The sequence below is a fragment of the Diadema antillarum genome, unplaced genomic scaffold (genome assembly GCF_040938485.1).
Source record: "Diadema antillarum isolate AM-2024a unplaced genomic scaffold, OU_Dant_1.0 seq00001875_RagTag, whole genome shotgun sequence".
Taxonomy (NCBI): domain Eukaryota; kingdom Metazoa; phylum Echinodermata; class Echinoidea; order Diadematoida; family Diadematidae; genus Diadema; species Diadema antillarum.
The window spans coordinates 182,647-208,937 of NW_027272543.1; the positions used below are offsets into that span (position 1 = coordinate 182,647).

A 26,291-nucleotide genomic window follows, 5' to 3' on the forward strand; every position below is an offset into this window, starting at 1 on the left:
ATGGCTATAAAATCGTGATTTTTCTCACCTCGTGAGCCCCGTGCGCGTCTGTCACTGTGTAAGAACTTTATGGATGATGATCGAAGGTGCGAGGAAAGTTTGCATTTAAAGATCTGAATTTCAACGATCTGATTCACACTTTGGTACAATATTTTCTTTTTCAAAAAAAAAAGAAAAGAAAAAAAATGTGTACTGATCGATGGGAACAATGAGAATGGCTACAACCACCTTCTGATGGACGTGTGCGTCTTTCACTGTAACCAACTTTATGTGAGTGAGAGAAGAGAAGTCGAATGTGTGGAGGAGGGGGTGTCCCCCTCTCACACAGGGGAGCTTTTGCATTTCTAGAAATAAAATACAACAATCTGGTAGACACTTGGTGGAATATTTGAAGAATTTTCTAACGATGTTTAATATTCTGAACAGGTTGGCAGGAAGCCTGCAATGTCTTCTGAAATAAAAATGCTACTTAACAAAATAAAAACATAAGAATATTAGGGGAATTTACACGCATACAAATTAGCGGGTTACAAAACTCGAGATTTGTAATCCGCTAGCAAACTTTTTCGCACGTAAGAAAGACACAAGACACAAATATTGGCGCAAACAGCATGCTAAACCAAAGAAATCTTGCTCTTATTTCTGCCCCGCGGTGACTTGTGAACGGTCGACCCAATAAACTGCATTTTTTTTATCATCATTCAAAACGAACGTTTCAACAGCGTACGCTCCACACCACTGTGAGGCACAAGAACAATAGTTTTAACTTTTATCGATTTATCGATAAGCAATTAGCAGGTTACATCTGTTCTTATCAATGGTTAAAAAAAGAAGAAATATTACTCAGTTGCCTTGGAAATTCCCGAAATTATTGTCTGAGTAGAGCAAGTTTGAAGGTTCACGACAAACGAACGCACTCATAGTCAGGTCGCTTAATGTCAAAATTTTGGCTTACCGTTACAGAGCGGATAAAAGCACCAAATTTGGAGAGGTGATCCTCTAGGACCTACTCATTGATATTAGAGTAGGAGCCCTCTAGAATTTTTCGATTTTTAGGGTGAAAATGCTGAATTTTGATATTTCTTTATAATATGATATATATACTGTATTGCGTAAGTAGTAGTCAGGTCGCTTAGCGAAATTACCATTACACGGCGGATAAAAGCATCAAATTTGTTCACACGGATTCCTTTTAGGACTATTAAACAATATTAGAGTAAGAGCTCTCCGGGATTTTTGGAGAAAAACACTGAAAAGATCAAATTTCAAAATGGCCGACACTTAATTGGCAAAACCCTCACTTTTCATGTCATATGGGTGATATGATGACAATATATTACATTTGTTTTTGTATTTTTGGCTTGCTTTAGAACCTTGGCTTGAACATTGCGTTAGGAGCATTATATTCTTGTGTAATGTAAAGTCTCTGAACTGCTGGTGGAGGGGTAGGGCAAAAGGGGTGGGACCCCCCCCCCCTTAAAAAAAAAAGAAGAGGTTGTTCGCTTGTTGTTTTGCGTGTTTTTTTTTTCTCGTTTTGCTCCATGCACGGGGGATAAAAACATAAAATTTGGAGCCCGGATTCCTTGAGGACTAGGAAATAATATTAGACTAACACACACACACACACACACACACACACACACAAGATCAAATTTCAAAATGGCCGACACTTATCGCAAACCCCTCACTTTTTATGTGATATTACTTATAGAATGGTTGATACGATGACAAAATTAATATATTTCTTTATTTTTGGTTTGGCTTAAAACCTGAATTGGGACATTGCGGTAGAAGCATTGTTTATATTCTTGCGTAATGTAAAGTCTCTGAATGGCTGGGGGAGGGTTAGGGCAAGGGGGGCGGCCCTCAACTTAAAAAGTGGTGGTTCGCTTGTTCTGTTGCGTACTCTTTTATCGTCTTGCTTTATGCACGGCGGATAAAAGCATCAAATTTGGCGCACGGATTCCTCATTAGAGTAAGAGTCCTCCTGCAATTTTTAAGGAAAACACACACACACACACACACACACACACACACACGAAATCAAATTCCAAAAGGGCCAGCATTTAAATGGCAAACTCCCCGCTTTTCATGCCGTACGGGTGCGATTAGAACCTTAATTTGGACATTGTGGTAAGGAGCATTGTTTACATTTTTGCGTAATAATGAGTGTCTGAACTCCGGGGGGAGGGGGGGGGTAGGGCAAAAGGGATGGGACCCCGTAAAAAATGCTGCTTGCTTGTTCTTTTGAATGCTTTTTTCTTTCTTTTTTCTCTTACACGGCGGATAAAAAGTTTCAAACTTGGCACACTGATTCCTTGAGATCATGAAACAATATGAGGGTAGGAGCCCTCTCATCTATGTTTTCTGGCATCTCTCCTGCCTTGCGAATGTCAATTGCAGTTGTACTGGCCATTAGTAAGGTGACTTTGAGCTCTGTGATCATGTCGCGGATAGTTTATATGCGTCGGATGTTGACACGTCATGGAGGACATCCTCCAGCCTCTCCTTCTTTCTCACAGAAGAAACATTTTTTAATATAATGCTCTGCGCTTAGTGAGCCTTTTCTGATCTTCATTTGGGATGTGAACTCTCTTTTTCTTCGTCTTCTCCAATGTAGAATTATTGAATTTCAAGTGGTAAGATTTGTGCAATTGAGCTGAGTGTGTAACAAAGCTTTCAACAGTTTTTTCACTCCCAAAGCAGAGTTCAACTGGAACAGCATTAATGGCTCGGAACTGTTCAGCATTGGACATGAATGACTTGTAGGCATCTGTCTTGTCACCATTTGCCCTTGAACTCTTCAAGAGACACTTTAAGGGTTGAGCCGTGTCTTGCTGGCAAATCACACAACGATCCCATGCACTTGAATATCAGGACGGATCACATTCTTAAAAGCAAAAGTATTGGAATTTAATCCAATTATTGTCAAAACTTTGATATCCATCGCATCATTTCACTGGATTGGAGTAATGTTGTCATGCATTTGTCAGAGAAGACATTTCTGGTAAAAATTGATCTCTAAGTATGTACTCGTATGTATTGCCTCGAAATGTTACAGTAGAAAGCACCGTATGTACATGAAAAAGGTAATCCTCGGGGGGGGGGGACATTATATAGTTTCTTGTAAAGCGACTATGATAGTCAGTTAGTTCCTTTCGTCTAATGGAACATTCTGCAAAATAAACCTCCCTCAGCATGCAAACGCAACTTTAAACATATTTAACCCAAATACATATTATGGCCAGCACAACTTTTCATGACAAGACATCGTGTCTATCTTTCTGTCCTCATTTGGTACAATCATCAGTAAAGTTCCTGGTAAAAGAGAAAGCTCACCCATAATCTCGGGCAGAAGGGAAATTTTCTGGTATACTGAGACACGGTCATATCAGTGGCACAAGAAGAAAGTAGTAGCAGTAGAATGCACCCCCGTTATAGTAAACGTCGTTGGGACCGGCAGCTTTTTCCCTGTTATATCGACAATTCGATTTATTATAAACAGAACAGTAATGTATAGAAAGATAGATGAGAGTTTTGGGACCTGATTTTTACTTAGTTATTACGAAAATTTTTACCGCGTTCGTCATCACGGGAGTGCACTGTATCCACAAATAAATCTCACTGCACTGAAAAATTATTTCAGTGTAAAATGATTCTTAGAGTCTCAGAGCATGGGACAGGCATGAGATTTCTCCGCGGATCCGCGGATTTCCGCGGATTTTGAAATTCTGGGGAGAAAATACACAGTCGGGAAAATTTCCGTGATTTTCCTCTTTTTCTTTTTTTTTTTTTTTTGCAGCCACCATATCTCGCCGTGTGTGAATGGTGATTCGAGTGCATTTGTCAGCGAGCAGCTGTGCGATGTTGCATGTTTCATGCGTGAAATGGATGTGAAACGTGCGTGTCGATCAACTTGTAGCTACGGTACTATACTGAAGCTTGCAGTGTGGTGTGATGTTGCACACGTGTGTGAGGCTGTAACTGCGTATTACGTGTATCATTACTATCAAGGAGCTTCGGCATGCATGCGCTGCCGCAGCATTCAGCGCGATGCGTTGACCGAAAGATCGGTCTGTATCTGTCCGTCGCGGGGAATGTTCCGCGGAGACTGCGTCTCGCTTCACGGATCTCGGGCCTCTGTATACGGCGGAGGACAGCGTTATAACTTCTGACAAAATATAAAATAGTCCTCCGGACAGACGGATCTTTCTTAATTCTGTCTACGTGATGCGCTGCTTTTGTATCCCGCTGATTACGTTGGCGTGACCTACATTTGTCATCGTGATTTTGTGGACCGGTGAGAATATTTCTTTCTTCAACGAGAAAATGAAGACCTTCGATAAGGATGACCCTCGTGTAGCGGATATTGACACAGATGTCTCCAATACAGTAAGTTCAAGTGGCAGTGGTTGGAATATGAAGTTGACCTCCCAGAACCAGTTTCGTCTTCTAACCACGTTAGGCTAGCGATTCAATCGACTTCCTTGGCACCTGGAACTTTTGATACATCATCCGCCGCAAGGATTCGCTTTATTTCTGGACTTCATCCAACAATACTTCATTTGCTTGGTCTACATTAGCTGTTTATGGACTTAACTGGGTCTACAAATTGTTGTACCTCCTGTAAGGTATTATAGGCAGTCTAAGTTAGCTGTAGACGGAAAGATCCGTCTGTCCGGAGGACTCTTTTATGTTTTGCCATTAACGCTGTCCTACGGAGGGGATCCGTGAAGCCAGACGCAGTCTCCGCGGAACATTCCCCGACGGACAGATACAGACCGATCTTTCGGTCAAAGTTAGCTGTTGCACATGGACGTAAAGACGGTCAACAATGCTGAGCTGCATGTATGATTTATTTTCAGCTGTCTTATATACATACATGATTCTCTACTAGACTACATGGACCAAGATCAGCAATACTAGTAAACTGTTAATGGACTAAGGTAAAGACAGCCAACAATGGCAATGCTAAGCTGTGATTTATTTATTTTTTTTTTTGTACCCGTATGAAGTGAATCCAGCAAGACGTCACCTGGGTGTACATTACTGTGATTTATTATGACCTCACATTTGAGTAGGTCCTAGGTTAAGCATACTTTTCCTTCCTTTAGATTTTGCAAGTGTCATTCATGAGTTCAATTATCACAATGTTTCTCTGTAAAATGTACCTCATAACAATAGTAAATTTCAGTTGTAAAATGCATTAAAATGAGTTTTTTCAAACCTTGAATTTCAAAAAGTCCTCACCGTGGGAGGGGGGACACCCCCCTCCCACACCCTCCCCCCGCTCGGTCGCTACGCTCCCTCGCAAACTCTCTCCTCTTTTTTCAACTTTTCTCTGTCTCATGCCTGATGGGAGTAGCAGGGGTGGATCCAGGAATTCCATGAGGGGGAGGGGCGCTTTTTCAAAATTAAAGGGGGCGCATGCCCTCCCCCTCCATGTTTACTTTTTATTTCTTTGTTTTAACAAAGAATAGAAGGGGCGTGCCCAGTGCGCCTCCACGCACCCAGATCCGCCACTGAGTAGGAAAACTCTTTATTCTAGAAACTATCTTCTGTCTGTTTAAACTATATACATTATATTTGATTAGTATATAATATAGGTACATAATATTTGATCAGTAATTAATTCTACCAACTCCATGTTTCAGATGCTTTGATGTTAATCATGGTCTCAAGTTTGGGTTTATATTTTCAGTTCCATGACAAAGAAATCAATTCACAACAGATCTGAACTTGTATGTTATCACATTCCCTTACTTACGCAATACAATATATATATATTATCATAAAGACATATTAAAATTCAGCATTTTTACCCTAAAATTCGAAAAATTCCAGAGGGCTCCTATTCTAATATCAATGAGTATAGGTTCTAGGGGATCACCTCTCCAAATTTGGTGCTTTTATCAGCTCTAACTAATGGTAAGCCCAAATGTTGACATTAAGCGACCTGACTAAGGGAATGTGATAACATATTAGTTCAGATCTGTTGTGAATTGATTTATTTTGGAATTTGATTTCGTGCATGTGTGTGTATGTGTGTGTGTGTTTTCCTTAAAAATTGCAGGAGGACTCTTACTCTAATGAGGAATCCGTGCGCCAAATTTGATGCTTTTTCCGCTGTGTTTAAAGCAAGACGGCAAAAAAAAAAGTACGTAACAGAACAAGCAAGCGAACCACCACTTTTTAAGTTAAGGGCCGCCCCTTTGCCCTACCCCCTCCCCCAGCCATTCAGAGACTTTACATTGCGCAAGAATATAAACAATGCTCCTACCGCAATGTCCAAATTCAGGTTTTAAGCCAAACCAAAAATAAAGATATATACCAATATTGTCATCATATCGACGATTCTATATAAGTAATATCACATGAAAAGTGAGGGGTTTGCCATTGTGTCGGCCATTTTGAAGTCTGATCTTGTGTGTGTGTGTGTGTGTGTGTGTGGTTAGTCTAATATTATTTCCTAGTCTTCAAGGAATCTGTGCGCCAAATTTTATGTTTTTATCCCCCGTGTATGGAGCGAAACGAGAAAAAAAGCACGCAAAACAACAAACGAACAACCTCTTCTTTTTTTAAGGAGGGGGGTCCCGCCCCTTTTGCCCTACCCCTCCCCCAGCAGTTCAGAGACTTTACATTACACAAGAATATAATGCTCCTAACGCAATATTCAAGCCAAGGTTCTAAAGCAAACCAAAAATACAAAAACAAATGTAATATATTGTCATCATATCACCCATATGACATGAAAAGTGAGGGTTTTGCCAATTAAGTGTCGGCCATTTTGAAATTTGATCTTTTTAGTGTTTTTCTCCAAAAATCCCGGAGGCCTCCTACTCTAATATTGTTTAATAGTTCTAAAGGAATCCGTGTGAAAAAAAAAAATGATGCTTTTATCCGCCGTGTAACGGTAATTTTCACTAAGCGACCTGACTATTACTTACGCAGTACAGTATATATATCATATTATAAAGAAATATCAAAATTCAGCATTTTCACCCTAAAAATCGAAAAAATTCCAGAGGGCTCCTACTCTAATATTGTTTAATAGTCTTAAAGGAATCCGTATGCCAAATTTGATGCTTTTATCTGCCATGTAAAGGTAATTTCACTATCATAAGCGACCTGACTACTTACGCAATACAGTATATATATCATATTATAAAGAAATATCAAAATTCAGCATTTTCACCCTAAAAATCGAAAAATTCCAGAGGGCTCCTACTCTAATATTGTTTAATAGTCTTAAAGGAATCCGTATGCCAAATTTGATGCTTTTATCCGCCGTGTAACGGTAATTTCACTAAGCGACCTGACTATCAGGCATGCATGCATCATGATTAACATGGAAGCACATGAACCTACTCGACGGTCATTAGTACATTTCAGACTTCGAAGAAAGAAATGACAGAAGAATACACACTCAGCCTAGGCTACTAATATACGCGCATTCCTCAAGTGCCAAACATAATATAAACAAGACACACCACAAGTTCATGAACTTTAGTTTCTGAGGGCCGTGGGAAAGGCAACGAATTAATTTTCGAGAAGTTATAGCCTCAAGTTATAGCCTCTCGTGCCTCTCGTGCGTCGTCCGTCGTCCGTCGTCCGTCGTCCGTCGTCCGTCGTCCGTCGTCCGTCGTGCGTCGTGCGTAAACTTTTTACATTTTCATCTTCTTCTTGAAAACCCCAAGACCGATTTTCATCAAACTTGGCAGGTAGCATCCCTAGGGGGTTAGGAACTCAATTTGTTAAAATGGGCACCATGCCCCACCCAGGGGGCCCCCAGGGGGGCCCAAACCCCCCAAAATTAAGGAATCTGTAAAAATCTTCTTCTCTAGAACCAGAAGTGATAGAGCTAAGTTAATACTATGAGTTAGTACATTGATGACTGTAGTTTCAAGTTTGTTCATGGCAGAATCAGGGGTGCCCCCCTTGGGACCCAGGGGAGGGGGGTGGGGAAGGGTTCTAATGGGGCATAAATTGTACATTTTCATCTTCTTCTTGAGAACCCCATGACCCATTTTCACCAAACTTGGCAGGTAGCATCCCTAGGGGGTTAGGAACTCAATTTGTTAAAATGGGCACCATGCCCCACCTAGGGGGCCCCCAGGGGGCCCAAACCCCCCAAAATTAAGGAATCCGCAAAAATCTTCTTCTCTAGAACCAGAAGTGATAGAGCTAAGTTAATACTATGAGTTAGTACATTGATGACTGTAGTTTCAAGTTTGTTCATGGCAGAATCAGGGGTGCCCCCCTTGGGACCCAGGGGAGGGGGTGAGGAGGGGTCCTAATGGGGCCTAAATTGTACATTTTTATCTTATTCTTGAAAACCCCATGACCCATTTTCACCAAACTTAGCAGGTAGCATCCCTAGGGGGTTAGGATCTCAATTTGTTAAAATGGGCGCCATGCCCAACCCAGGGGGCCCCCAGGGGTCCCAAACCCCCCAAATGAAGGAATCTTTATAAATCTTCTCTAGAATCAGAAGTTATAGAGCTGAGATAATATTATGAGTGAGTACATTAATGACTGTAGTTTGAAGTTTGTTCATAGGAGATCCAGGGGTGCCCCTCTTGGGTGGGGGGGGGGGGGTGGTTGGAAGGGTCCAAATGGGGGCCTGAATTGTACATTTTCATCTTCTTCCTGAAAACCTCATGATGGATTTTTGTCAAACTTGGCAGGTAGCATCCCTAGGGGGTCAGGATCTCAATTTATCAAAATGGGCACCATGCCCCACCCAGAGGGCCCCAGGGGGCCCCAATCCCCCCAAATTAAGGAATCTTTAAAAAATTTGGCCCTTATTGTACATTTTCATCTTCTACTTCAGAATGCCTGGTCAAATTTTAATTTAGATTAGTGACTGCGTGAAAGGTGAACTTGCGATACTCAGGTGAGCGCTAGACCCGCGGGTCTCTTGTTCAATTATTTATCATTTTCCGGTGAAAACACTAATACCATGCCAATGTCGCTTTATTTCCATCCAACAATGAAAGATAAGGCAAAAACAGTGTACTGGTACATAATAAATAATATTGTAAATGAACAGAGTGATTTTTGTTTAAAAGTTATGTATTTGTTGAGAGGGTAGTATAAAAACAGTATAGATAATCCCTTCTATTAGGAACTTTAGATATGATAACGGTACATTGTTCTAGATAAAGACTAAGCGCACCGCGTGACAGCTGTGGATATCATAACCTTTTGGATATTCCCGTCGCTGCCTTGAATAAAGACTAAGCGCACCGCGTTTACGACAGAACACCTGTGGACATACAGAAGACAGTGCTCTTCTTTGTATAGCGGTTAGTTTCAATTCAGAAGTATAGGGATATGAAAACAAGACGAAATTGGTTAAAATTCATTTGTTATGACTAAGCTACTCATTTGGAAATGCTATCATAGCTTGATAAGCATATCTATGTCCGACAAACAAAATGACACCAAAAAGGTTTTGCGTCCTCAGGTGGTACCAATAACCCATTTTTTGGGTCTTGGCCCATGGACTATTAAGAATGTATTAAACTACAATGTATTAAACGAACGCTAACAGTATTCTCATTGTTTGTTTCCTCTCTCTCCCTCCCTCTCTCTCTCTCTTCGTGCTTGACAAGAGAAACGAATACATGTATTCCATCGAATCATGAGAGAAAGTACTTCGGGGATAGATAGGCCTACAGACCCCATATTGGAAGTGAATAAAAAGGCTGTGCTGAAATTCTTATCCATGCAGGCATAATTTGTGTGAATACTAGTCCTTTTTTAGTTGATTTGTGATCGACACTTTGGTACCCGTCGCGTTGATCTTGTCCGGTCGTCACATTCATTTTGTGTCAGGCATGATTCATAGATGTGGAAGGAAGGTTCACCCCAGAGTATCAAGTGCACGCATCACTTTGTACAAGCGCTTTGCGCACCTGCACCGACCGCTCACTGGTAGTGCGGACGCACGTGGATGCATGCCAACGCAGTACTCTCATAGACTCGTGTTAGCTAAATACAACGTAGTGTGGCGTGGTAGGGTTCGTTGATAGAGATTTACTCGAATGTAGTTTGTGACAAAGTCATTCCGATTTCGCCACACGGCACGGGAGAAATGGGATGTTTTTCTGAATTTTAAATACCCTCATGACAAAATACGAACGATCACGCTTCCTTCATAATTTAAATGTTGATAACTCTCGCTGTACATCCACATTTATCATGGCATAACTATACACAGCCCAGTCGTGAAAATGACACGGCGTCTGATCGGGCTAATCATGCCAATGACCTTGATCAGGGCCCACACTAACTTTTATTTTTGGTGGCACGATCGGGCCACGAAAATCATTGATTTTCATTTTTTGATGGCCCAAAAATAGAATCTGGTGGCCCAAAAAAAAAATTAAGAAAAACAGTTGAAAAACTACATCGGTCCTACTAAACATAGAAAAATAAATATTACGTATTACTGAAGTGATACAAGTACCCATGTCTAAAATAAATGAATAGAAAATTCAATCATCTTACCGTTATTCTGAGTTCTATGATTTAGCAAATAGGCTTATAGATTATTATGAATGTTATTGCAATTTACTTTCAAACATAAAAGCAAACATCAGACATTTATTTTATGGGTGCTGTTCGTCATTCCGAAGGTTCGCTATTCCGAAGGTTCGTTATTCGGAAGGTTCGTTAATCCGAAACGCACAAATTCCCTATACCTAGAGGTTCGTTAATCCGAAAAATGAAAAAGGGTTCGTTAATCCGAACATTTGTGGCATTATTCTGAAGGTTCGTTATTCCAAAGATTTGTTAATCCGAAAATGAAATTTGGAATAACGAATCTTCGGAATAACGAATCTGCGGACTGAAGAGCCTTCGGAATAACGAACCTTCGGAATAACGAGCTGTAACCTATATATGATGATGATATTTTTATCATCGTACGGAGTTGAATATTATTGTTATTCATTTCCAAACGTCAAAGGGATCATTCGACATTTATTTTAGCATCTTCCAGAGCTGAATGTTATTGCAAACGTAAAAGGAAACATCCAGCATTTATTTTATCATCGTACGGAGTTGAATACTATTGTCATTCATTTCCGGACGTCAAAGCAATTAAACATCAAATGTTAATTTTACCATCGAACGCATCTAAATGTTACTGTTATTCATTTCGAAATTTAAAAGCAAACATCCGACAGTTATTTTAGCATCGTATGGAGCAGAATATTACTGCTATTCACTTCCCAACGTAAAAGCAATCATCTGACATTTATTTTAGCATCTTGCGGAGCCGAATGTTATTGTTATTCACTTTCAGAAGTAAAAGCAAGCATCTGACATTTATTTAATCATCGTACGGAGTTGAATATTATTGTTATTCATCTCTGAACTTCAAAGTGATCATTCGACATTTACTTTAGCATCTTCCGGAGCTGAATGTTATTGCTATTTACTTTCGAACGTAAAAGCAAATATCCGGCATTTATTTTATCATCATACGGAGTTGAATATCATTATTATTATTCATTTCCGAACGTCAAAGCAAACATTCGACATTTATTTCAGCATCTTCCAGAGCTGAATGTTATCCTTATTCATTTCCGAACGCAAAATCAAATATCTGACATTAATTTCAGCACCGTACAGAGCTGAATCTTACCTTTTTTTCATTTTCAAAAGTATGAGCAAAGATCCGACATTCATTTGTAGTATCATACGGAGTCGAATATTACCGTTATTCATTTCCAAAATTAAAAGCAAACATCTGACATTTATTTTAGCATCTTACGGAGCCGATTGTTACCGCTGTTCATTTCCAAAAGTAAAGGCAAACATCCGACTTTTTTTGGTGGCCCAGCCATCAAAACCTTCCTGAAATTTTGGTGGCCCGACGTGCGTTTTTGGCGGCCCCGGTCATTTTCAGTACCATTGATGTTTGTGACATTTTTGTTACGGCGACAGGAACGGATTACAAACTCTATCGAAGTGAAATTTGGAGTGGAAATCGATGCAGGATACAGATGTTTTGAGTGAGGTAGGGTGTTTACTGTTTCTCCGATTTTACTGAGTTCACGCTTTGTGATGTCATTGCGTTCGCCGAGGTCTAAAACGTTTATTTTACGTAAAATACAACTGATTTTGTTGCATATTTCACCATGTAATTTGCGACGGAAAATAAGCGATCGATTAGATGCCAGTTTTCAGAATAGACCTAGAGTCTGATCATGCACTTTGGCTACAGTTTATATTGTTTTTTGTTTTTTTCCATCCTCGCTTCGCAGTCGAAGCGATTATCGTGTGCCCTGGCGGCAAAGCGCGATGAACTGAGGGAATTCAAACAATGTATGTAATCTAACAATAAGCCATGGTAGTAATCAAATCCGCGCGACTATAGAAATTTGCGGACGGCTTGCTGCACTAACACAAAAGCTTTTGAAAGTCTGATCAAGACACCCTCGCCAGAACTCGACTTTTGTTCCGATTGTTATATTTTCTAAAGAGGGCGAACAAAGATTTATTAACATGACAAAGGGGCTACCTCATTATCTACCTCATCAAGTTAACAGCGATATAACAATAAAACCACAACTTTTTCACGACAGAAGCACAACCACAGGACGACAAAATCACTGTGTAAAGATGGCATTTTCACTGTCAAAGCATCGCGAATAGTGTTGGTAGTGATTATTGGATCAATTCACACTTCAAATCTTTTGTTGGAGGCATTGTGTGTGTGTGTGTGTGTGTGTGTGTGTGTGTGTGTGTGTGTGTGTGTGAAAACTGGGCATCTCATGACCACGAAAGCCTTTCCCAAGAGCTGTAGAAATAATTGAGCCAATTACAGAGCCCATTACAGAGACTCAGATTTGACAAAAAAGAAATCAAAGTAGACTTAGAAATTAGTCAAGACTGACAAATTAGGTGATCTGTTCCATTTGTGATTGGGGGCAATTGGCCAAGTAAATTCTGCAAATTCTGTGTAACAGTGCCTGCATGTGCCATAGACCTGTAAAACATAGCTGCATTCATTTTAAACAATTGTCCTATATGTACCTGTTTCTAGCATTCTAGCCATTATCACATACCCGGTACAGCCAAACACGCTCTTACACATGTATGCAAATCTTTAGAATATGAAGCTTGGTTATAGACCCATTCACATGCAGGGAAACACAAAAATGGCTAAACATACAGTCCAATACATACAAATATTATGTACATGTTTACATTTTACATGCCAGACAAACAACATGGTTCCTATCTTCTTCCTACTCCCCACATTCACACATACACTAAACACCAACAGACAAACAGACACATAACATGCAGTGAACAAACATGCATAGCCTACATGCAAGTGCACACACACCGGAGGTTGAAATTGGGGCTGACTTTGTTAGAAAGTAGCGAACGATGTCCACGGCAGTGGAAGTCGAAACCTTATAACATCGATAAGCTGCCGTAATCGGAATTTGATTAAAATGGACTAAGTAGGAGCTTCATGACATCGATTTTGATTTAGTGGTACAAATAAAGAAAGGGGGAACTTGGTTGAAATATCACTGGAATAAACCCTCAAATACCCTTGTCTATCTTCATGCAAATTTCCCCGCAAATTCCCTAGGATGGATTTTCTGCACAAGCGTTTGGACTAGTCCAGTGCACTCAAATACCCGCGGGATCCGCGTCTGCGTCTAGATTTTCTAAAAGCGTGACGTTTCCCAAGGTCGGCTCTGTACACACACATATACACACATACGCTCTTCACATGTAGGGGAGCACAATAATGGCTTAACATACAGTCCCACACATACGGACATGGTTTACATGACATGTGTCTACATTTGACATGCAAGACAAACAACATGGCCCCTTATCCTCTTCCTGCATCACCACACACGCATAATATACAGTCAAACACAGACAGACATATAAGCATGCAATCTACATACACACAAGTATACACACACATATACATACATCCACTTCTGAATCAGATATGTACTGCTGCATTATCCCACAACATAATTATACAGAAAGCTAAAATCTGTTAAGAATTTGAAATACAATTCATATATTTCTAGGATATATCTTACCAAAGCCCAAATCTGTTAAGAATTTGAAATACTATTCATATATTTCTAGGAATATTTTACCTTCTGCTTATCATATAACCAATGCTGTATTCTCCCTTACAGCTGCCCCATGGCTTAAACATAGAAGAGATAGATGGGAAACAAATGAAAATAACCCCAAACTAAAAAATGACTTTGTGCAAGGCTAGCATGCCCTTGACCTCAGCCTCATCAACTCCCGACACTTCTTCTTCTTCCATCGCACTATAGTCGCCCTGTGCTCTGTCTCAACATCCCCGCGAGTACTTCTTTACCTGAGGTGAGATGTACATTAAGCTATACTAGCCATTTTTAGGTGTAGTTTGTGTTTACACTTTTAGGTTCATGGGTTTGTCCAAAAGTCAGAAAAGTTTTTTTTAGGGACCACAGTTTCCCCGCTGAATTCTTTCGTGCCCCACTGCAGTTATTGGCGTGCGCAGTTTTGTACACACTGATGTTTCAGGAACTCGTTTGGGTTTGAGTTCCCTTGACTCTTATCTGTGTCCCACGGAGAGAAGTCTTCCCGTACATAGAGCAGGATCTCTATTGTTCAATCTCACACCCATTATGTTTGTAACTATTCATTGTTGTAGCTTATGTGCATGGTGTGCATTTTGTCTGAACAAGTTGTTGTCTTGCTTTCCTATGTGTTACCTATTCTTCCTCTTTGTAGATTGTTGGACTGCGTTGCGTGTATTTGGGCATTTCCACAGTAAAAGGTGGTGTTGATACTGCCAATATCCGTGTAGCTGGTCAGTTCTGCAGGTGCAGAGTGAGCTTTACGAGCAAATTGCATGCATGCTGAGGGTCAGTATACTACCTTTCTGCTGGTTACTGTAAATTATGATATTTTCACGGCATGAACTTGAATTGGAGCTGACAGCCTTTTTCGCGGGATGAAATTTTTGCGAGTTCAAACATTCAACATTCAATGCATACAGTGAAGATAAGAACTTTTGTGTGCATTTTAATTTCTCAAATCTTGGCTCTCGCGAAATTCACAAAATTAAAATGCACATGAACATTCCTCGTTTTACAGTAGTTAAGAGTCGAGTGCGGCCAAAATAATGACATTCTTTACGACTTCTGCCATATCAAATTCCTTCAGAGGGATTTCTTCAGGGAGTCGTCAGCCCTCACTCACCACCCTGCACCTGACACACAGGTCACATGAAATACATGTATTTTAAGTAGAACATTAGCAGCACGGGTCCAGCAGGTAAGATGCACACGAAAATCCTTATCTGCCCTCAAAAATTGAAAAGAGCATTTTTTCCACTTTCAGATGATATGCATTTTGCCTAGTTTTTACCTTGCATATTGTGATAATGAGCTGTGAAATGGCAAGGTATTGTAGCTCATTATGTATTCATGCCACTGTTAGGCATGCATACAAGTATGATAAATGAGAGCCCTTTTTGTGGTGCTGCGCGGTCTGACTGACTCTGTCCCTCAGATAGGACATTGAATGGAGGTTCTGTGTGTGAGTTACCCATGACTCACATATGTAAAAGATCCCACTTCATTCATTGCAAAGAGCAGGGTGCCAACCCAGTGAAATGTTCCCCTACCCACCCACACAAGAAAACAGGCGAATGATGCCAACCTTTCATTGTTCACCCCAGGTGACTATTAACCAGGCACATTGGGCTGTATGCCAGAAGAAGAAGAGGACACTCCCCCACCCCACCCCACCCCCACCCTGAGAAGATTGTTCAAGAAGGGGCAGAGTTGTTTCTGGTAGCACCCTTTTGGCTGCGGAGACCGTGGTTTCCGCTTCTAGTGAGTCTTCTGGTAAGAATCTCCAGAGCTCTGCCTGTTCATCATGATCTTCTGGTTCAGCCTCTCTCATCGGTGAAGCACCAAGATGTCAAAGCTCTACATCTTTCTCTTTGGCCACTCTCAGGCAACAAAGCGCGCAAGGAAGCAGGCTTTCTAAAAGAGCTGTGCAGTGTGCAGCAGTTTCACTTTAAGAATCCTCTCAAAATACTTACAATTCCAGACTTGAACACTTCAGGATGTGGTGTCAAGACCAGTCTTGTGATCCCATTACTGCCTCTTTAGCTGCTGCTTCCTGTCATCAGTGTTTTGTCGATGGGAGGGCAATATCTACTTCCCCCTTCCTTACCAAATTGTTGCGATTATTCTGCTTGAAGAGGCCTCCGGTAAAGACTTTACTTCCCATTTGGAGTCCTCCTGCTGTATGTAGGTTCCTTGTGAGGGCTGCCTTTGAACCCATGGCCAAGGCTTCTCTTGGGAATCTTACTTTAAAGATGATCTTCCTGATTGCCATTGCTTTGGGTCATAGAGTCAGTTCTATGCATGTGTTGTGTCTTGACCAGGGACATATTCGTTCGGAATCATCATGGACAAGGCCAGGTTCTCCTGAAAAAAAAAAAAAATCAAACCGAGTCTTTGAAACCAGTTGAAATATTCCTTCCAAAGCTATCCTCACATTCCTCTGTCAAGGAGGACAAAACCTGGTGTCCCGTGAGAGTGCTAACATAGTATGTGGAAGAGACAAAATTGTTTAGAGCTTCATCTAATGTGTCCACTGTAGCTCCGTTTGGTGCTATATCAACAGCTGTACTATCTCCTGGTGGTTAGTTGACTATATGAAGATGGCTGGACCGGAACTGGCATTGTTAAATGGCACCGGGCTACCAAGATCTAAAACACAGGCTGTTGGTCCAACTCAAATTCTTTTTTTTTTCCTGTTGTCTGAAAGACGTAGTGGTAAAGGAAGCAGCTTTCAGAAGGGCTGTCTTTGAGATGTCAGCCTCACATTAGTGCCTTAGTTTTTAATCTCATTGTCAAACCTCCTACTGTTCTAGTTTGTGCCTGTGCCAATCAACATTGGTTATGTGATAAGCAAAAGGTAAGATATTCCTAGAAGATTATGATTATCCAAGGGGATGATAAGAATATCTTACCTTTTGAGTTTCTCACCCACCCTTCTCCTTTGTTTTGTGATGATTGGGTTGGTCTTTCATACTTAATATTAGGTATTTTGTGCAAGCTCAATGCAGATGGCAAATCCATGGTCCATGTGCAAAATTGAGCAGTTACTACAGTAACAGTGATGTGACCACTCAGGCCCTGAAATGTAGAACTTTTCTTAGCAAAATTCCTGTCCGTCCAGATAGAGACCGCAAGTGCATGAACAGCCAATCAGGGAGTGCCATTCTGGTGGAGAAGATCTTGTGCACAGGTGTTATCACTCACTCACCCAATGATGGCAGGCATGAATTTCCCACTATTTGCACAAATTGCAGGTGTACTTGCTTCACGTCACCTCTATTTCGTACATGGACCATTGATATATGTGTACAGTTGAACCAAAGGAACCAATGGCTGGGACCATTATGTCATGATTATTTATGGCCAACTGGCTAGTACAGATTCATTTGTCTTACACATGTAGCATGAAATAGCTCCTACAGCATATCTTCATCATGGTTGGAATTATGATATCTACTGATCATTACTAAGAGTCAAGGTTGCTGTGTATAGATGTGTTGATATAAAGAAAAAATAAATTCTATATCATTTATACAATCGCAGTAAGCTGAGAAGTAGGTTTTGTGCTCAATGTGTAATATGCCAACTCACAGTTATGGCAATATAGTCTGCGATGGTCTCTGGGACCATAATTTTGTCAGAATCATGGATCATTAGTCTGTTAGACCCCGTTTACAGTGAGTTAAAAGGCCGGGCTCGGCCGCGGCCGAGCCCAGCCTTCATTTCACTGTAAACGCGCAAAAGGCCAAACGCGGGGCCAAAATCGGCCGTGCATTTGGCCAAGCTCTGGAGGTAGTCTCGGCCGCGGCCGAGCCCTTCCTTTTCACTCACTGTAAACGCAAAGTGGGCCAAATGCGGTACCAAATTTAGTCTGGCTTCCAGACCCTCTGCCCATACTATTTCGCTATTCAGGATATTAACACCCTCAACGTTGAAAACTAGTATATTTTATTAAGGTGGTTTTTCCCTGCAAAGGATTTTTAGGGCCTTTGCCGAAAGGCAACTTCGTTGCCGCGGAGTCCAGTTGGCAAAGGGTCTGGAAACCAGACTATACCAAATTGCGTTTGTTTACAAGCAGAGCGCCACTACGACAAATTATTGAAAGGTTTGAATTAAAAGCCCGGGCCAAGCCCGGCACTGTAAACGGCCAGAATTGCGGGGCTCGGCCCCGCAATTGAGGCCGGGCTCGGCCGCAGCTCGGCTTAGCCCCACACTGTAAACGGGGTCTTAGATGAGCATTTGAAAATAGCAAAGCAGAGCATGATACCTTACAACCATTGCTTAGTGTTGCATGAATGGCTTTTGTTGATTTGAAAAGAATAGGCCTACATATTCATCTGCACCTGGTCAAACATGTGATACATGTGCATGATTATTTATGACAGTTTTCATAAGATGTTTCCAATTGTTCACATACAGTACCTCTGCAATGACCTTTTGACATGTTTAGATCATTTTGATACTAAATAAAACTCTATGCTAAGATTGTACTTGTGATCTGACTCGCTGTGGGAGAAGGATCCCTTGGCAGTGATGTCATACATGTGATAACTCTCCATACTCCATACAAAAATGCAAAACTGCTTTTTGTAACAAAGGCAGGGTGTCTATGAAGGATGCAAATCTGATACCACCCGCATGGTTGAAGGTTCATCCGTCGCTGAGCGTAAACTCGGTAATATCCATTTACAACAGGATGTGTTAGGGGCTGGGTACCGTTTCATGAAAGTTGTCAGTCTCTGACAATCACCATGGTAACAGTCAGTGACCAGAGCATCTCAGCCTATCAAAACCAAGGATTTTGCTGAAATTGTCAGAGACTGACAACTTGTCAGCGCTGACTAAATTGATGAAACACCTCCCGATGAGGCTGAGGTCAAGGGGCATGCTAGCCTTGCACGAAGTCGTTTTTTAGTTTGGGCTTATTTTTATTTTTCTCCCACTTTCTATCTTTTCTATGTTCGAACCAAAGGGTGGCTGTAACAGAGAATACATTAGAAATATGTGATTAGCAAAAGGTAAGATAATCCTCTCATATAAGATGTATCCCTTTGGATAATCAAAATTTCATGGTTGTCATTGCAATGATAATTTCAGAGAATGCTTAATTATTACATCATATGTGACCCGCTACAACAAAAAGGTCCTAAAGTCGCGCACGGTCGAAGCCGTGAAAATCGAGTTTGAAGTCAGAGCATTGAAATTAGTCAAAACTTACGATTTTCTGATCTTGATATATTATTGGAGTCTAACATGTCTTCTATCATCTGTCGAAATTTTGAAGCAAAATGATCGAAGGAAAGATTAAAAAATAGCGTTTTTCTGAGCCATGTTTTTTGGCGTTTCAACGAAGCAGAAACTGGTTCGAAAATTTGGATTGAGCGCCACAGATAGGTTCCGCCCCTAACAACGACCAGAGTGATCTCATTGGTCAGTTTGCTGCTTGCTGCTAACCGAAGCGTGAAGCTCGCACACTGCCCAGTCGACTGGTGCGTGCGAGCGGGGTGCGCTATGCTCAGCCGCTTCTCACATCCTGGTCACTGATTGGTTGGTGAGGAGACCGCCGACGCTGATGTGCTTGAATGAACTCTTCGGGGGTTGCTAGGACTTACCTTCTATTGTCCAGAGGTGAAAACTGACTTGCGTGTCCCTTGATCGCGATTGCGTTGAAAGGAAGACTTTTAGGGCGCATTTCTCAAAACAGTGATTTTCCAGACGTCTCGACATGCTCTCTTTTAAACATCGATATCTCCGCAGCCGATTATTTATAAAAGATGTGTTATATATCAATTTAAAACAGAAAGATTAGGGGATTATATCATGCAATTTTCAAATAATCGACCTCGCCCGACTTTAGGATCATTTTGTTGTAGCGGGTCACATATTATCCATGAGAAGACTGAGGGAAAAGACACTTTTGTGATGAACGGACCAAAAATTTTGGGAATGTGAGTTGGTAAAGGGGCACAGTTTTTCCCCTTGCGTGAAGCACATGCGCACATGTAAAATACATCAAAAACTGGCAGGAGTTGGGCAACACATGCATTTTTAAATGACAGTCATAATTGGGGCGTTTAGGAGTGGAATTTTAGACAATGGTTTGCATATATATCTGAACACATCAGAATTCATCCTACAATGTGGTGGTAAAAAGCTAATTTTCAGTATTGTATGCATTTTGTGCCCTTTCCTTCCATCATGGCCTACATGTATATACAGTATATGCATAGAGGTTTTAACTGCTAGTAATTGTATGTCATACACTTAAAACAACTATAGCAGGTATAGCAAATGGTGTGATTCTAGGAGATAATATAGTGATGTGCAGACATATGAAACAAGAGACAGATCATGTTATCTTAACCCGTTGAGGACGGACTGATTTTGCTACAACACGCATTTCCCATAGACACCTGCCCAAGTATACTCAGGACTCATCCTCAACGGGTTAAAGAGTATTTGGAATACTAGTACTTTAAATTCACCAACATGTTCTTCCAGCTTCTACATCAGGGGAGAGTGAGTCAGACACAGTTGCAGCTATCTTCAAATCTCCAGAGATCGTAAGGTCACCTTGTCAAGAATATGAACTGGCAACCCATGCAGTGAAAGTCAAGAGAAGTGGAACACTTGCAGATGTGAGGACATTGTGGGAATTTGCAGGTATTGCAGTATAGTAATCTTGCCATAGCTATTTGTAAATCAAAGTACAAAATGTTGTAGCAGTTTAAAGTTGCATATCATTAACTACAAATGCATTATTTGTGGATAATTACCTCCGCCCAAGGGAAGAGGTTATGTTTTCATTACTGTTGGTTTGTTTGTTTGTGTGTTTGTTTATCCGTGTGCAGAATAGCTCAAAAAGTTTTCCACAGATTTGGATGAAACTTGCAGGAAAGGTTGAGAATGACACAAGGAACAGATGATTAAATTTTGGTAGTGATCCAGAAATTTTTATGGGTTCTATGAAGGATTTTTGATATTTTGCCATGTATAGGGTCAATGAACTTGGGAGTTCAAGCTGTGCATTTTTAAAGTTTTCACGCGCGCACTATTCAAAAGCGCATGCTCTAGTTTCTGCTGGGGCGAGGCACGCCGCGCATCTGAGGGTTTATGACGTAACAAAGGCTTCTATATTGGGAAATTGAGCGATTTTTCAGTGGGTGGAAATCACTGATCTCTATGGAAGAGCAAGATCATCGGTGGAAAGTAACTGCTTTATTAAGGTCTCCAGTGCAGAAATAACAAACTATACCCGATTAAAGATTAAGTCGCTGTCACACCTTTCTGGGTAAGCTACGCAGGCTTGTTGCGAGTAGGGATTTTTTCAGCACACTGGAGAATTTTCTGCGGGCAGGCAAGGATGTTAGCGAGTTCCATACTTGCGTCTTACTGCTAGAGGCGTGCTATTTACAATGTACCTACAACTTGTATGCATTCCGTGTGAACTGCGTGAGAGCTTTTAGCGCAATCCATTTTCAGCTACGAGAGACATACGGGGACTGCGAAGTACCTGCGTAGGAGTTGCCTGCAAGGTGCCGCCACTAAGGGCCTCCTACTGGTGTTCTGCGTGTACCTCTGCAGGCAAACCCCTGTGACTCCTGGAACAAGTTTTGAGCATGCTCAAGGCCTTGTCACACCGTGTCTGGGCAAGCCTTGCAGGTTGACTTGCGGGGAAAATTTTTGCTACCTGGACCTCCCAGCAATTGGTCTGCACCTGACAGTACCTAGCGCGTATCTCCGTGTAGTTGCCCAGTGGTGCGCGCACAAGTCCGATTTACCAGCAGCCAAGTTTTGAGCATGATCAAAACTTTTTCCAGGTGAGTTGCGGGGATTGCCCGCAAAGGTCCACGCAGAACACCAGTAGGAGGCCCGTAGCGGCAGCACCTCGCAGGCAAATCCCACACAGGTACTTCACAGTCCCCGTAAGCGGCCAAGATAATGACATTTTGTGGTACTTCTGCCATTCCTTTGGAGGGATTCCTTCACCAAGTTGTCAGCCCTCACTCGCCACCCATGCGCCTGACACGCAGGCCACTCAGAAGTAGAACGAAAGTAGCACGAGTCCAGCAGGTAAGATGCATGCAAAACTTGCCCAAATCCTTGTCCACCTGCAAAAATTGTCCTGGATGCTGGAAAATCTCCACACGCAACAAGCCCACCTAGCTTGCCCGGAAAGGAGTTACAGGACCTAAACTTGGCTGCGGGTGAATAGGACTTCAGTGAGCAAGTCCAGGTAACCAAGGGTGAGATATGTGCTAGGTACTATCATGTGCGGGTCATCTGAGGGGACCTCCAGGTAGTAAAAATTGGTCTTTGCAAGTCACACGCAAGGCTTGCCCAGAAAGGTGTGACAGGGCCTTTAGACTTTATTTTCTCCTGAGAACACAATGGAAATTCGTTTAGGTTGCTTAATGTCAAAATTTGGGCTTACCGTTAGAGGACGAGTATCAAAAGCACCAAATTTGGAGAGGTGATCTCTTTCATAGGACATACTAATTCATATTAGAGTAGGAGCCCTCTGGAATTTAGGGTGAAAATGATGAATTTTTATATTTCTTTATATTTATGATAGATATATAGGCCTACCATATTTGCGTAACTATGGGACAATGATAACATCTAATGTTGTGAATTGATTCATTTTTTGTGGAACTGAAAACATAAACCCAAATTTGAGACCATGCTTAACAAAAAAGCATTTGAAACATGGATTTGGTGGAATTAATTACCAATCAAGATTATGTTATATACCAATCAAATATATGCATACAGTTTGAATAGACAGAAAATAGTTTCTGAAAGAAAATTTTCCTACTCAGTGGTGGATCCAGGTGGGGGCAAAGCTCACTGAGCACCCCCTTTATTTTTATTTTTTTAACAAAAGAAATAAAAAGGAAAAAATGGAGGGGGAGCGTGTGCACACCCTTTAATATTGTAAAGGTGCCCCTCCTCCCCCCCCCCCCCCCCAGCGTAACAGAATTCCTGGATCCACCCCTGCTACTCCCATGCTCAGAGACTCATTTTACAAATTTATTTGTGGATACAGTGCACTCCTGTTATAACGAATGCAGTAATAATTCTCATTACAACAAAGTAAAAACTTGGGTCCCAAATCTATCATCCTCCTTTCTTTAATTTACTGTTTGAACAGTTATAACAAAATTTCAATAAAAAAAAAAAAAAACTGCCGGTCCAGATGACATTCATGTAAGAGCAAAACAGAAAAAAAAAAAAAAAACGTGCAAAAGACCAAGCAAACAACCATATCTTAAGGAATCCCCCCCCCCAGTTTAGACACTTGATATTATGCAAAAATATAAACAATGCTCCTACCACAATTAATGTCCAAATTAACCCATTGAGGACGGACTGTTTTTGCTACAACACACATTTCCCATAGACATCTGCCCGAGTATGCTTGGGACTCGTCCTAAATGGGTTATAGTTCTAAGCCAAACCAAAAATACAAAATATACAAATATTGCATCGAATCACCCATATGGCAGGAAAAGTGGGGGGTTTGCCATAAGTGTCAGCCATTTGTTAAGGGTTGCTATGGGCAGGGAGTCATTACATACAGGTGGTTACTAACTTAGGCAGTTTTAACTGTACTGTTAACACTTGTCTGCCTCCAGTAGGTGTGATAGTGCTGGATTTGTGAAATGATAGCAAAAGTTCATAAGAAATCTGGAAAAAAAAAGAAATATAAGTTATGTGACCAAAGGTGATGCTTTCAATAGTGAAATGGTGAAATTAATCACTGTACAGTGCACTCCTGTTTAAAACAAACTTGGTTGTAATGAAATTCTCGTTAGGATGAAGTAAAAATTCAGATCCCAAACTTGTCTTCTATACAGTGTATGTCTTTATACACTTTACTCTTCTGCTATAACAAAATTTTGAGATAAACTTACAAAACTGCCGGTCCCAAGGACTTCCATATAATGGGAGTCACCTGTAAATGGCTGTGGCAGTAAATAGCAGCTTTTCATATTATCTGCATGCAGAATCTGGAGCGGGTCTCAAACAGCGTTGGCCTCCATCTTGAAGGTGACAAGAGCAGGATCCAGAGGATATCTTCGGTTGATTCATTTAATCAGGTCAGTGTTATATGCACTGCATTTGTTATCTCTTGTATCAGTTTATCTTTTTTGTGAAGATAAATAAAATTGTGAGCAAAATTGAAATGTCTCTGAGAATGGTATTACCATTTGAAGGCTGGTGAATTAGGACACACAAAGGCATTTCATTGTCAGAAGAAGAAATCTGCCATGGTCAGGTGACTGTCATGTTTCTTGCATAGTGCATGCATCGTATGTAAAGGAGGTTCCTCTCATATTGTCCCTTTTGATCTGGGCCCAGTTTTATCAAAAGAGAAAATTAATTTTTAAGTCCAGAAAATCAATGATAACTTCCGATCAACTATAATTCTGTTTTATCAAGACACCCAAAATTGAAATCAGTTTCAACTTCCTTCCAGATCAACTATAAGTTTTCACAACTTCTCCAAATCGATGATAACTTTAGAGTTGTTACAAATCAGCTATTAAGTAGAGACCATCTAGGTAGACTCAGTTAAGGCAGTTTACAGAAGAAAGGTGGCTGTCATGCTTTCCTAGTCCAGCTGGTGTCTTGTCACAAATGTTCGTCTGTTAACTGCTCACTTTCTCTTACATTCAGTTACATTTCTTCCATCTAGTTGTGGTCTTTTACTTGCATATGATTCACGATCAACATGCATTGCTCACGCGACTGCTGCACATAAGCACCCTGATCAGTCGCAATCCCACCTTGCGTGCCCCAGCGCCTTGGCCCGCCCACCCGTCAAGCCAGCAAGGGCAAGCAACCAAGCGCAGCTGCAACAGTGTCTGTGTGCAATGCATAATCATGCCAAAGAATATGCAAGGGAAACATGGGTGATTTTTGATGTGTGTACGACTACGTAGAGCTAGTTTGTCAATAGATACTAATTGTTTAGTAGGCCTATACGAAGAGTAAAGAGTTACTATAACAGGGCACGTAATGAAGTGGCAAGTACGACTAAAGTTGAAAGGTTAGTAACAGGTCTAGAATTTCAACATGACACGTAGACTCACGATCTATTCTTTACAAAGCTGATCTGTGCCATAGCTGTCAAAAAAAAAGTTAATTCACCACACTCTCACAAGTTTCCAAAATCCAAACACAAGACTTGAAAAGCATGCACAACCTTCACCTTCAGTCCCACTGTCAGGGTTTTTATGTATTGTATTGTTTGTACACAGACAGTACCGGAAACTAGCCTCGTCCTGTGTTTTTTATTTTGACTGAATTAATAATAAGTCATGGTGATCGGCTGTAACTATAAATCGTTCTTTTCGTAAAACGGAAACTTATAGTTGATTGAAAGTTATAGCCAATGTTAAGTCAATCGTTGATATCAGTGATTTCACAATCAAGGATAACTCTATCTTGATAAAAACAGGGCCCTGGGCATACTTTGTGTATCTCTCATTTCTGAGGTAATAGTGATATTCTCTTCAAAAATCAGCATACTTAACACACAGAGAGAGAAAGAATCTAGATATTTGCCAGAGGGGAGTTTGTTTTCAGAATCTGTGTAAAGTTAGAAATGTCATGACATAGAGAAAGACCTGAGAAGCCTGTTTTTTGTGGGATGTAACTTGTGCAAAGAGACTTGTGGTCTTTGATATTTTCATCAGAAATGATCTTGATATCATGATCTTAACCAACCCCGGCTTGATGGTGATTAATGAAAAAAAGCCTCCTTGATGTTCATTTTTGTCGAGCCCACCGGAGGTGAGGGGAGACTAAGGGATCGCCTGCGGCGTCTGTCCGTCCGTCGTCCGTCCGTCCGTCGTCTGTCCATAACGCTACAAAAACTTCAATAACTCTTTACTCTGGGCTTCAATTGCAATCAAACTTTGAGGGAAGAGGGGTCATACAAAGTTTCACATTTTAACATACATGAAGGTCACCTAACGGTCAAAGTTCACAGGCAGGGGTCAATGAACTTTTAGAGCCCTATGTTAAGTTTTTATGGCATGTTTCTATTATGGGTCATAACTTTTGATCCATAACTCCATTTGTGACTAAACTTGGATGGTAGATGGCCCTTGGGGAGTGGATGGTCACCACAAGGTCAAAGGTCACAAG

The 26,291-nt window shown here is 41.0% G+C and overlaps 2 protein-coding genes across 2 annotated transcripts in view; both read left to right on the forward strand.

Annotated features, from left to right (window-relative positions):
• Positions 1-20,779, forward strand: part of LOC139712916 (uncharacterized) — a 183,747-nt gene extending 162,968 nt beyond the window's left edge. The window contains exon 9 of the mRNA XM_071624697.1: positions 20,634-20,779. Coding sequence (XP_071480798.1) covers positions 20,634-20,655 — 22 coding nt within the window. The 3' untranslated portion in view covers positions 20,656-20,779. The remainder of the gene's footprint in view (positions 1-20,633) is intronic.
• Positions 20,780-24,136: 3,357 nt separating this feature from the next.
• Positions 24,137-26,291, forward strand: part of LOC139712918 (serine/threonine-protein phosphatase PP2A catalytic subunit 3-like) — a 122,433-nt gene continuing 120,278 nt past the window's right edge. Inside the window, exon 1 of the mRNA XM_071624698.1 lies at positions 24,137-24,235. Within this exon, the coding sequence (XP_071480799.1) occupies positions 24,137-24,235 (99 nt within the window). The remainder of the gene's footprint in view (positions 24,236-26,291) is intronic.